The sequence below is a fragment of the Oncorhynchus gorbuscha genome, linkage group LG20 (assembly GCF_021184085.1).
Source record: "Oncorhynchus gorbuscha isolate QuinsamMale2020 ecotype Even-year linkage group LG20, OgorEven_v1.0, whole genome shotgun sequence".
NCBI lineage: Eukaryota > Metazoa > Chordata > Actinopteri > Salmoniformes > Salmonidae > Oncorhynchus > Oncorhynchus gorbuscha.
The window spans coordinates 7618806-7632576 of NC_060192.1; the positions used below are offsets into that span (position 1 = coordinate 7618806).

At 43.1% G+C, this 13771-nt stretch overlaps 1 protein-coding gene across 1 annotated transcript in view; it reads right to left on the bottom strand.

Moving 5' to 3' along the window:
- Positions 1 to 2237: 2237 nt before the first annotated feature.
- The window catches only part of LOC124007058 (G protein-coupled receptor kinase 6-like), a 31360-nt gene continuing 19826 nt past the window's right edge, over positions 2238 to 13771 (bottom strand). Inside the window, exons 11-15 of the mRNA XM_046317335.1 lie at positions 12775 to 12864; positions 4206 to 4414; positions 3488 to 3625; positions 3242 to 3379; positions 2238 to 3083 (exon numbers count right to left, since the gene is read on the bottom strand). Of these exons, the coding sequence (XP_046173291.1) occupies positions 3251 to 3379; positions 3488 to 3625; positions 4206 to 4414; positions 12775 to 12864 (566 nt within the window). The 3' untranslated portion in view covers positions 2238 to 3083; positions 3242 to 3250. The remainder of the gene's footprint in view (positions 3084 to 3241; positions 3380 to 3487; positions 3626 to 4205; positions 4415 to 12774; positions 12865 to 13771) is intronic.

A 13771-nucleotide genomic window follows, 5' to 3' on the forward strand; every position in this document is an offset into this window, starting at 1 on the left:
TCTCTTTGTACTCTCTCACTGTACTCTCTTTGTACTCTCTTTGTACTCTCTTTGTACTCTCTCACTGTACTCTCTTTGTACTCTCTCACTGTACTCTCTTTGTACTCTCTCACTGTACTCTCTTTGTACTCTCTCACTGTACTCTCTTTGTACTCTCTCACTGTACTCTCTTTGTACTCTCTCACTGTACTCTCTTTGTACTCTCTCACTGTACTCTCTTTGTACTCTCTCACTGTACTCTCTAAACATTACCTTCATTGGTAACTTAGAAAAAATCCTAATGGACAAGATGTGTGTGTGATCTAAAAAAGGGAGACTTTGATGTCAGTTGACTGATTTTTACGTGTGTCTGAACATAACACTCTTAGCTTATGAAGCACGTCCAGATGTTTCAGCATTGTAAATTCATGTACTAGTATGCATAAACAGTTAAAGGAAAGTGTAAAATAATAATAATTCTACTTCATATTCATCTCCAGCATCACCCCAACGTCAACATATGTGAAAATGGCACGTTTCTGTTTTGTAGTAAAAAAGATGGAGAACCTTAAGTGTTTCTAATGACATCATCGGTGTGCATCATGTGATTTTTAACCAATTATGAGTAGGCATTGCCTACTAATTGGAAACACTTATTTTCCTCTTTTACTACAAAACATAACACGCCATTTTCACAAATGTTGATGTTGGCGTGGAGATGATGAATATGAAGTTAAAATTGTGAAATTTCCCTCAAAAGGAAGGAACAAATCTATACATTTTTTTGACCCAACTAAGTTTCAATTTAATATATCTAACATTTGTCAGCACCCCAGGTAGACTTATTGACAGACGTTCTATCTTCAAATTAACAGATTCAGTTGCCTGTGTTCTGTTATTTGTCGTAATATACTATATATACACAAAAGTATGTGGACACCCCTTCAAACTAGTGGATTTGGCTGTTTAAGCCACACCTGTTGATGACAGGTGTATAAAATTGAGCGCACAGCCATGCAATCTCCATAGACAAACATTGGCAGTAGAATGACCTTACTGAAGAGCTCAGTGACTTTCAACGTGGCACCGTCATAGGATGCCACCTCCAACAAGTCAGTTTGCCAAATTTCTGCCCTGCTAGAGCTGCCCCGGTCAACTGTAAGGGCTGTTATTGGGAAGTGGAAATGTCTAGGAGCGTTGAGCAATAACGAAGTATGAGGCTCAGCTGCGAAGTGGTAGGCCACACAAGCTCACAGAATGGGACCACAAGGGCTGAAGGGTGTAGTGTGTTATCTGTCATTGGTTGCAACACTCACTAGCGCATTCCAAACTGCCTCTGGAAGCAACGTCAGCACAAGAACTGTTTGTCGGGAGCGTCATGAAATGGGTTTCCATGGCCGAGCAGCCACATACAAGCCTAAGATCGCAATCCGCAATGCCAAGCATCGACTGGAGTGGTGTAAAGCTCGCCGCCATTGGACTCTGGAGCAGTGTAAACTCGTTTTCTGGAGGGATGAATCACGCTTCAGTATTTGGCAGTCCGACGGACGATTCTGGGTTTGGCAAATGCCAGGAGAACGCTACCTGCCGCAATGTGTAGTGCCAACTATAACAATTGGTGGAGATGGAATAATGGTATGGAGATGCTTTTCGTGGTTGGGACTAGGCACCTTAGTTCCAGTGAAGGGAAACCTTAACGCTACAGCATACAATGACATTCTAGATGATTCTGTGCTTCCTCCTTTGTGGCAACAGTTTGGGGAAGGCCCTTTCCTGTTTAAGCATGACAATGCTCCCATGCACAAGGTGAGGTCCATACAGAAATGGTTTGTTGAGATCGGTGTGGAAGAACTTGACTGGCCTGCACAGAGCCCTGACTTCAATCCCATCGAACACCTTAGGGATTAATAGGAACGCCGACTGCGAGCCAGGCCTAATCGCCCAACATCAGTGCCTGACCTCACGAATGCTCTTGTGGCTGAATGGAAGCAAGTTTCCAACATCTAGTGGAAAGCCTTCACAGAAGAGTGGCGGCTGTTATAGCAGCAACTGGGGGGACCAACTCCATATTAATGTCCATGATTTTGGAATGAGATGTTTGATGGGCAGGTGTCCACATACTTTTGGCCATGTAGTGTAGCTGCTAGCTGGTCTCGTAGATCTTTTTAGTAGGTAGGTCTTTTTGTGGTCTTTTTTTTACGATGTTATTTTGTTTTACATTCATACTGGTTTTAATAAAGTGAAGATTTTTGTAAAGATTTGTTTTCAGGCTCTTTATTCTGAGGTTACATACAAAACACAGGTAGGTACAAAATCAAAACACTGTCTTTGCTGAGCTTTGATCATTCTAAATGACTGTTTTACAGAAATAAGACCGCCTCTCCTCAGTATGGTAGTTTGGGGATGGTACCTTTGCCTGTGCTGGTGAATGATAGACTGTATGGCCCGAGTGTGTGACAGAGACATTAAATACATCTCTTAAATAAAGCCCTGTCTTATCCCTTCATCTTTAAAGTGTGCGCTCTTTCAGTGCTGGAGAGAAAGCGAGAACATCTGGCCACAGATTTGTGTTCTTCTTTGGCTGTGTTTGGGTTGTTGATTTGCAGAAGGCGGCAGGGTAGCCTAGTGGTTAGAGCTTTGGACTAGTAACCGAAAGGTTGCAAGTTCAAATCCCAGAGCTGACAAGGTACAAATCTGTCGTTCTGCCCCTGAACAAGTTAACCCACTGTTCCGAGGCTGTCATTGAAAATAATAATTTGTTCTTCACTGACTTGCTTAGTTAAATAAAGGTAACATACATAATAAAGTACTAACTGGTTGATCTGTGTATTGATCAGTGAGTGATCATCAACACCAACAAATCATTTTACTCTACACCGGGTAAGCTGATTGAGGGAATGTTCTCATTTACAACTAATGTTGCAGTGGTGAGAGGGTTTGAGGAAGCCCGTCGATCAACAGGTGTGTGTCTTGTGGAAGATGCGGTCCAGCAGTCTACGTTTAGGTTTCTCTGGGGCAGGATTCTGGCCCCAGTCCAGGTCAGGGGGTCTAGAACCCTGAGGGCCAAACACATTCAGCTCCTTGAAACAACCCATCTCTATCATCTATAGAGAGAGACGGGGGGAGAAAGGCGAGTGATCTCTATTAGCCTATGACGTAACCATACCTAACCTTATGTTCAAATTGCTACCAAGAGGATAAATTGCATTGAATTGAACAAAACGTAACCAAATCAAAGGTAATCTGCTACAGTTGACTTTACCTCTGTCTGTCAGGGTATGGCCACGCAGCCTGTGTTAAACTTGGTGTAGAAGTCATCATCTGTCCTCTCCAAAATGACTCCTTTTACTGTGGAGAACTCATCAATGTCCTGCACATCCTTGCAGTACACTGCCCTGGGCTGGACAGAGGGAGGGAAGGATGGGGATGATGACATGCCTTCATTAGGGTTAATACTATAGTTGGGGGTTAACAAGTAGAGGTTAGTGGGTACAGATAGGGTATGTACATTCGGTTTGAAGGGTGGCTCAATGACTCCGGCGTCCAGCCTCCTGAAGTTGATGGTGCTGAAGAAGGGATGGGACTTGACCCCTTCCACCCCACACCTTCGACACCCCAACCTCTGTCTCGGGTCTTTGGTCAACAGCTGAGAGAGCGGTGGGGGGTGAAAGAGAAGGATTATAGTGAGAGCGAGAGAGCGAAAAGCATTGATGCAGTTCTAATATAGAACTATAGGTAACTGCTAAAATAAAGGAAACACTTGAGTATATTGAAAGCAGGTGCTTCCACACGTGGTCCCTAACCCATGCTTTGGGTCATGTATATAAATGCCCAGTTGTCCATTTATAAGAGATCTTAGTGACTTTCAAAAAGGGGTGTCAAAGGAGCATTAAAGGTTTCTCTGTCTCCAGATCTTAACCCAATAACACCTATGGGAGATTCTGGAGTGGTGCCTGAGACAGTGTTTTCCACCACCCACCATCAACAAAATACCAAATTATGGAATTTCTCAGGGGGGAAATGGTGTTGCATCCTTCCATCAGAGTTTCAGATACTTGTAGAATCTATGCCAAGGTGCATTGAATTTGTTCTGACGGCTGGTGGTGGCCCAACGCCCTATTAAGACACATTGTTGGTGTTTCCTTTATGTTGACAGTTACATTTACATTTGAACTACATTTAGTTGACAAGCTTCAGGTCAAAGCTGAGCAAAAGTCTAGTCTCACAGAGCGGCAGAAGTCTTCTGTCTCGCTGCTAAATGTCTTCCTGTACACCTCCTCCGTCTCCTGTATCATTCTCTCCATCTCTTTTTCCGTCAATTGCTCCCCTTGTCTCTTGAATGGGGATCGTCCGGCCGTCATCTCGTACACAAGGCAGCCCAGCCCCCACCAATCAGGGCTTATCCCGTAGTACTCATGGCCAATCACCTCTGGAGCTGAGGGAAAGAGGGACGGGTTTGGAAATGTCCGCTCCCTGTTTGTTGTTGCTCCTAAATTAGATCTTTAATGAGACTTGGTGATAATAAAACATCTGGAAGGAAAAGGTGAATGTAAAAAAAAATATATATATTCATTTTGACCACTGTGGGCATCTAAACAGTGTGCAAGTCTTGTAATGATATTTCATATACCTTGCACTTTTTGAAGTCCGCAAGATATGAATACACAACCTGTGTTGGAGCCAAATTCCGAGAGAAGGGGTCCGAGTCAAGACCGAGACCAGAAATATGCGAGTTCAATTACCATGATTTTAATTTTGTCAAATTGCCACCACAAAAGTTAAAAATGTCCACTATTTAAATTGTATTAGGGAAAAATGTTGAAGTGGAATCATATTTTGACTTAATGGATGGGACCATTATTACAATAATTTAGGTAAACTTACTGCGCAATAGCGAGCAGTAGTTTTCCCATGGGTGGGCTAGCTAGCTTGTCGTCGGCTAGTTTTCCGCAGACGCAGCATTTGTTATCAAAGAGGATGAATGTTGCTAATTTGTTAGCTTCTCCCTTTTCAGGAATCACTTTCAACAAGAAATTAAGTTTCAAATGATCACCATCTGGTGAGTGGAACTGTTTTATATATATATTTTTTATTGCGGCTCGTTTGCTGTTAGCCATCTCTTTGAAAATTACTTGTTTGTGTGAAACATTGTTGCATTTAAAGTGGAACTGATAGCATTTTAGCAACATGAAATACGATTAAAATCACTTATTATAAACCCCCAGGAATGACACTTAAAAAAACATTTTCTGACAAGCGACCACTTAAATATGGTAATTTTCATGTTTTTATAAATTCTTAGAACGTCTGGGAATTATGTATACTAAGGCATTTGTGAAAAGCGGCCGTGCATTTGTACAATTAATACACTGCAGTAAATAAAACCGAATAAATACATCTGTGTTGTCCAGGACCGGTCTGGTGCAATATAGCCAATCAGAGCTACAGTAGGCCTTTATACAAACAAGCCATTTGTGTCGGAAATACTTCTTTAAAATATTTCTTAGACACCGGAGCTTGTGAATTCAATGTTGACTTTATTACACAGTAACAAGCCGAGCTGGTCCATGGAGCAACTGCCGGTCCCAGACTGAGATCACTTTCTATACAGTTTCAGTTTGACACAACATGTCCAAGGACACCCAAAGGACGAGACAACGGCCTCCCTCAAGCCCAGTCACACACAAACACACACACAATGGCCTCCCCCCAAGCCCACACTGATTGTGCTCACCACTCCAAGGCGCACTACACATGCACCGGAAAATCCTCTGTATTTGCTACAAGGGCCTGTCATCATTCACTTTTATATTATCTGTTTTTACAGGCAGTTGGAACAGCGTGACTTTAGATCATTACAACACATTCACCAAAATACACCTGAAAATATGGAAACACCACAGGAGTCCTACATTACAGTCATAACATGGCTAATAGGCTAGCATATCTATTTATGTAGCAAGATGAAAACACAGAACCTAACATTAGCTAGCTGCTAGGAAGAGTGGGTGAGTGACTGACTTTTCCCCTCATATTGTTTTTTCGGTGGCTACACACAGCTAGAGATACAGATGTAATTTGGTTAGCTAGCAAGAACTTGAACAACTGTTATCCAGTTAGCATATCTCTTTCTCTCTGACGCCCGCTGAATATGACCGGTGTCAGTAAACGTAGGCAAAAAAAAGTAATAGTCAAGAATGCCCTAGATAACTTGTATACAGCCTAACCAGCCCTGATACAGAGAGTAAAATGGTCATAGTGAGGTGTTCTCTCATTTGTGTCTGGAAGAAGCTAGCTAGCAAACTTTAGCCAGTTAGCTCGGGTGCTTGGTTGGGACAAGCAAGAATACATTTTTTTATTTTACCTTTATTTAACTAGGCAAGTACGTTAAGAACAAAATCTTAGTTTCAATGACGGCCTAGGAACAGTGGGTTAACTGCCTGTTCAGGTGGCAGAACGACAGATTTGTACCTTGTCAGCTCGGGGGTTTGAACTTGCAACCTTCCGGTTACTAGTCCAACGTTCTGACCACTAGGCTACCCTATAATAATATAATAATAATATATGCCATTTAGCGGACGCTTTTATCCAAAGCGACTTACAGTCATGTGTGCATACATTCTACGTATGGGTGGTCCCGGGAATCGAACCCACTACCCTGGCGTTACAAGCGCCATGCTCTACCAACTGAGCTACAGAAGGACCCTGCCGCCCCATATCAGTTTGGCATCCAACTGATAGCAATATTTTCTGGACTACCAAGAAATGTACTGGTGAATGAATCATGCATTGAACTGCATCCATTTATACTGCCAACAATGCCTTAGTGTGTGTCATGGAACGTTGAGTTAAATATACCCTATTTTTAAAACCTCCTTATAAAGTTGGTTTTGTAGCATTAACTGGGAATTTTATATTTTTGACTGATATGATTGTCTGTTTCATATTAAAATTCTGACAGTTCCACTTTAAACTTTGTCACGGGTTACTTTGTGTGCTAAATGTGATGTTTCTTTGGGAAGTAATAGTAGTACATTTAGATTTGGGAAATGCTTAATGGTTGTGTTTTTGTATTCTTATGATTGGGACCTCTACAGGCTTCTGTCTGAGTGAATGGACTGCTTATCCTTAATGTCATGGGAGCTCCCGTGTGCCGCAGCAGTCTAAGGCACTACATCTCAGTGCTAGAGGCGTCACTACAGACCCTGGTTCGATTCCTAGTTAAATAAAGGAACAAAAAAAAGTCTTATTCGATCTGTCCACAAATTCATATATAGTTGGTTCTGGGTTTGTTTTGATATTTCAACCTGCGTGTCCTGATCGCGTCTGGTGTGGATGGACAAAATCAATATGCTCGCAATGACGTGTTCTCGAGCCTGGTCTAGTCAGCATGTAAGCCGTACACCCACTTTCTTTTCAGTGGGCATTACGTATACTCACTTCTTATTCCCTACTGATGCGTATCGAAGTAGTGTAGCGGAGGTATATGACTTACTATGATGTAGTACAATAGAGAAATGATGCAAAAAGTTGCCTACACAATCGCAAAGTACATTAAATATATTCACATATGCGCCGCACACACAGCTTACTTTCAACGGAATATCATCTGCAGGCAGCAAGTGTGCAGCTCAACTGGTCTTGGCATGGAGCAGCTCACCGAAGAATGACATCAGTAGCCGGTAGGGTAAGAAATGCTAAGGCAACAATGGGTATGCAAACCAGGAATTGAAAAAGTTTAGTCCGAAGTGTTGGTTAGTAGGTTATTGGTGATGTGCAATTGTCTTCATGTGCTATTTGCATCAGGGGCGTAGACATGGATGGGGCCTAGGTGGACAGAGGCCCACCCACTGGTGAGCCCTGACTGGCCCACCCAATCAGATTTGATGTGGTTTAAGCATCATTGTGACGATCAAATTGTTAAAAATAAAACTACTGACAGTGAAAATCAGAAAAATCTATAGGAAAACAAACAAAACAGGATATTTCACACAGGGTACATTTCCTTCGCTTCGCTGGGCGGGCTGTGGGAACTTTTTGGCAAAATTTGAGTATACCCACTCCTCCACTGCATAGTGCCGATGGAAAGACAGCAGCCACAGAGAGCATATGTTTAAAATTTTATTTAACCTTTTAACTAGGCAAGTCAGTTAAGAACACATTCTTATTTACAATGACGGCCAAAACCGGACGATGCTGGGCCAATTGTGCGCTGCCCAATGGGACTCCCAATCACGGCCGGTTGTGATACAGCCTGGATTAGCATTAAACGTTCATGGCGATTTAGCTAGCTAATTTGTCCTGGGATATAAACATTGGGTTGTTATTTTACCTGAAATGCACAAGGTCTTCTACTCCGACAATTAATCCACAGATAAAAGAGTAAACTGAGTTAGTTTCTTGTAATCTCTCGTTCAGTCTCTTTCTTCTTTGGACTTTATATGGTGGTTGGCAACCAACTTTAAGGTGCATTACCACCACCAACTGGCCTGGAGTGTTGATTTCAGTTTATCTTCAATCGCCCACTTGTGTATATGCTCCTATAAACCAATGAGGGGATGGGAGAGGCAGGACTTGCATCGTGTCAAGCGTCACAAATAGAACCAAGTTATATTTTAGTGCCTAGCTACGCAGATGCTCGTGGGCAGTTTGGATGCAATGATTGAATAACGTGTACATTTATTTTGCAACGCTCGCTCACGTAACGCGAGCGGTATGGTTGGCATATGGTCAGCAAACGGTATGGTTAGCATATGGTTAGCAAACGGTATGGTTGGCATATGGTCAGCAAACGGTATGGTTGGTATATGGTCAGCAAACGATATGGTTAGCAAACGGTATGGTTAGCATATGGTTAGCAAACAGTATGGTTAGCAAACACCCTTTGTGTTTGAAGAAAAGTACACTCTCCCACATTAGTATGCTGGTATTAAATTTCTGTCCTTTCAGAATCACAAAACTGTCACACACTGAAAGACTATAGGTTCACCCCTGCGCAAACATGGCTATAAAATATATAAAGGCTGTTAAGATACCTTATTAATGTTTCAAGAAAGGAGTGTATGTATCTGGTGAAGTGGATTTATGCGCTGACTTAATAGATGCTGATGATTGAGTTTTTTACTCGGCTGATCTCAGGCAGAAATTACTAGTCCTCACTGTCTGAGTCCGAGTCAAGGCCGAGTACCCGATCAATATGTGGTCTCGAGACCGGTCTCGGGTACTACAACACTGACTGAAGCTAGTGTAGCTCTGACTGATTTTTATTTTCGCTTCGTGCTACTCACTGTGGCGAAGGGTAATGAAGTGTGGTTACTCTTTCTATTGCTCAATCTGCTCGAAGTGTTGGATGAATTTGGGAACTTTTGAGATTGTGGAACTTTAGCTGTGTGTGCCTTCTGTTGGATTCGCGCTCTGAGTTGAGAGCTCTCTTTGCAGCGGAGAGAATAGCGGACGTTTGCTGGTTGTCTTATGTGTTGGGCTCATGCATTATGCTGTGCCTTGCTAAACTGTATTCCTGCGGTGCTGGTGGTTGCAAATCACTGGGATTTATGTTCAGTGTTACATGCCTTTTAAAATGGAAACTGCAAAAATTCAAAGGATCTAAAAGTGCTAAGTTCGGCGCACTTTACTTACAAGAGATGAGATCACACAGCTCATGGTGAAAATGTTCAATTGGTTGTCAAAGATGTGCACTGATTTGTCAAAGTTGGTTGAGTTGCATGATGCAATGAGTCCATGAAGGCTTTGTTTCCTGCCGAGGGGGCAGAAAAGGATCCGGTTGAATGGTCTGGCCCAAACGCCAGTCTGAAAAGACAGCCTTTTACTGGTTAAAGTTGAAGCATTGAAAAGGAAACGAGCATTTGCAACACTGGTAAAGCAGCAAAGGTTGTCCTCATCACCTCTTAGTGTTCCAGTGTTTAAGGGTGACCCACTAGACTACAGGTTCTTTGAACATGCTATTGAAGACAGTACCGAGAACACCAAAGACAGGGTGTAGTTTTTGGAGCAATGCACCATGGGCCAACCCAGACATCTAGTCTGCAGTCGCCGACACGTGGAGGCTGACAGATTATGCAGATGCCAAAAGGCTTCTGAACCCCCCCCCCCCACTGGAGATGAGTATAGAATCGCCACAGCTTACATTGAGAAGCTGGTAGCCAATCAGGGTTGAAGATTCCGACATTTTTCTCACCGGAGGACTCAACACTATGGATAATGTTCAATAAAATAATAGATTGCCATTTAGCAGACGCTTTTTCTCACTTACAGTCATGTGTGCATACATTCAACACTATGGATAATGTTCAACCAACTGAGCTACAGGAGGGAGTAAATGGACAGCCCAACAAATGAGAGCTGTGGTCTCAAAGCTGCCATATAAGTTTAAAGGTGGGTCGGCTACCTACAAGAGAAATGGAAGAAGAGCCAGGTTTGCTGATCTGGTTTACTTTTGTTGATTGCCAAGCCAGGATAGCATAACATCCTGTGTTTGGAAACCTAAGGGAAACCCTCCCCCCACCTCAGCAGTTAGGGGAGGTTCAGTACCTGTAAATAGGTCAAGTGTTTTGAAAGAGAGAGAAAATGGTTTTTGCCATCAGTGTCACACCAGCTGTGAAAACAGTGAAAGAGTTGGGTTGGCAATCCCTCTGGTGCGGCACTCCGGCAGTGTCCGTTCTGTCAAAAGAGAACACAGTCCAGGCACATGCACCGAACTGAACAAAAAGCCACATCGAGAGAGGTTGGACTTGTTGAAGATCCAAAGGAGCCTGCTTCGGGTTGTCTGACCCCTGGAAACACGAGCAAAGGATGCACACAGACTTACCCGTGAAGTTTGTCCGAGCAAATAATCCGACCATGTTGCACATCACCCACAAAAAGGTAAACCACTGCAAAATAAATGAAAACGGAGAGCATTTGTTCATTTGGATGGAGATGCTGGGGACAGGAATCCTGATTGCATCCTAGTCATCGTGCAGGGTTAATAAAATCAACAAAATAAAGGGGGAAAAAGTAAGAACTTAACTTTGATTGGAAATTGGACTAGTGGATCATTGCGTGCAGAATGTCCGGTTATTGGAATCGCTCATGCTATGCCTGTGACAACGAGCAAGGGTTGTGGCAAGCATTTCCCGGCGAAACGAGAAGAATTCGTTGAGCCAAATCTTCCGCGCCGTTGCTCATCAAAGGACATTGGTACGTGTGCCGAAACTCTTGTGTTGCGCGATGCAAGTTGAACATTTTGCTTTGGAAATTGGAAGCGTTGTGGAATAGGAATTGGAGTCAAATGTTTCATAGGGAAATACTATCCAATATGTTGATGCTTCATTTATGAACACGAGAACAGAGTATTGGGCTCTGTATTTTCGCATTGGTGAACAGGCAAAGAGTGGCGTCATGCCATTGAATAATCAAACCTTCTGGTGAGTGGGCTTCATGAGGTCGAAGATGGATTGTAAAGGAAGAAGCGGAGAACCACTGCTCTGATAACATGTAAGAAATTGACAGATAAAAACTACAATATGGTGGATTGGCAGCGATGCTCCACAGGCCATCAACCCTGCTGGTGACGACCATGTTGGAGATGGATCCGATTGGTGTGGGTCTCTGGCGGCCCCTTAGGAGGAGGTGGTGGCAACCCAGGACAGATTGGCTGCCCTGCTGTTACTGCCCACCACATCTACACATAGGAGCGGCACACTGGGGTCAAGCTACTTTAAAAAATGTAACTAGGGAAGTCCGTTAAGAACAAATGATTATTTACAATGACGGCCTACCCCGGCCAAACCCGGACGATGCTGGGCCAATTGTGCGCCACCCTATGGGACTCCCAATCACAGCCAGATGTGATTAAAAAAATATATATTTCACCTTTATTTAACCAGGTAGGCTAGTTGAGAACAAGTTCTCATTTGCAACTTGGACCTGGCCAAGATAGAGCAAAGCAGTTCGACACATACAACAACACAGAGTTACACATGGAATAAACAAACACACAATCAATAATACAGTACAAAAATCTATATACAGTGTGTGCAAATGAGGTAGGATAAGAGAGGTAAGGCAATAAATAGGCCATGGTGGCGAAGTAATTACAATATAGCATTAAACACTGGAATGGTAGAATGTGCAGAAGATGAATGTGCAAGTAGAGATACTGGGGTGCAAAGGAGCAAGATAAATAAATACAGTATGGGGATGAGGTAGATTGGATGGGGTATTTACAGATGAGCTATGTGCAGGTGCAGTGATCTGTGAGCTGCTCTGACGCAGGGGCAAAGTGCTAGTAACCTCTGGTCCTGAAGATCATCCCTTCCTGAAGACTAATCCACACACATACATTTGTGTAATTTGTGTAATTGTTTCTTCCCTAAATCAGAGAACAATTAGGGGCCGGTGTTTAGGAGCCATTTTGGCCTATTTATGTGTTGTGTGTATGTTGTCTGTCAGGGGCTATTTTAACTTGTTTTGTACACTATATGATGGGGTCACTGGTCGTGTGTGTGTAGGTAGCACAGGTGACCAGGAAGGTTAAGCACAGTTGAGAGGAGAGCGTATACAGTTCTTAACCATATCACAGACACAGCTTATAAAATGTTTCTCTCTGCACCTTTTTGTATAGGAATATGTGTATTGGAGCTATTTATATTTTAAATGCGCAATAAATGGGAACTTCAGCCGACGACTAACATTTGGAAAGTTGATTCTAGTGGACGGCTCTCTCCTGTGCCAGCGGCTTTTCATAGGGAATCACCACTACAACATGTAAGTGTACAGAAGGTTAGAGCCACGTACCCATGTAAGCCAGGGTCCCCACCCTGCCTCGTACCAGATTCCCCCCGGATAGCTTCACCGCCAGGCCCAGGTCTGAGATACGGATGTGCCCTAAGAGAGGAGGTGAGGGGAGGGTTTAAGTGGAGCATTAGTTCATATAGTATGGTAGCCACAATCGAACACAAAGTACAGTGCTTTCGGAAAGTGTTTAGACCCCTTCACTTTTCCCACATTTTGTTACGTTACAGCCTTATTCTAAAATTGATTAAATAAAAATGTTCCTCAATCTACGCACAATAACCCATAATGAGAAAGCGAAAACAGGTTTTTGGAGTTTTTTCAAATTTATTGAAAATAAAAAACAGATGCCTACGTAAGTATTCAGACCTTTTGCTATGAGACTCAGTTGAGCTCAGTTGCATCCTGTTTCCATTGATCATCCTTGAGATGTTTCTGCAACGTGATTGGAGTCCACCTGTGGTAATTTCAGTTGATTGTACAGGATTTGGAAAGGCACACACCTGTCTATATAAGGTCCCACAGTTGACGGTGTATGTTGGAGCAAATACCAAACCATGCGGTCGAAGGAACTGTTCGCAGAGCTACGAGACAGGATTGTGTCGAGTCACAGATCTGGGGAAGGATACCAAAACAATTATGCAGCATTGAAGGTCCCTAAGAACACAGTGGCCTCCATCATTCTTAAAATGGAAGAAGTTTGGAACCACCAAGACACTTCCTAGAGCTGACCACCTGGCCAAACTGAGCAATCGGGGGAGAAGGGCCTTGGTCCGGGAGGTGAACAAGAACCCAATGGTCACTCTGACAGAGCTCCAGAGTTCCTCTGTAGAGAAGGACAACCATCTCTGCAAGACTCCATTAATCAGCCTTTTATGGTAGTGGCCAGATGGAAGCCACTCCTCAGTAAAAGACACATGACAGCCCTCTTGGAGTTTGCCAAAAGACACCCAAAGGACTCTGACTATGAGAAACAAGATTCTCTGGTCTGATGAAACCA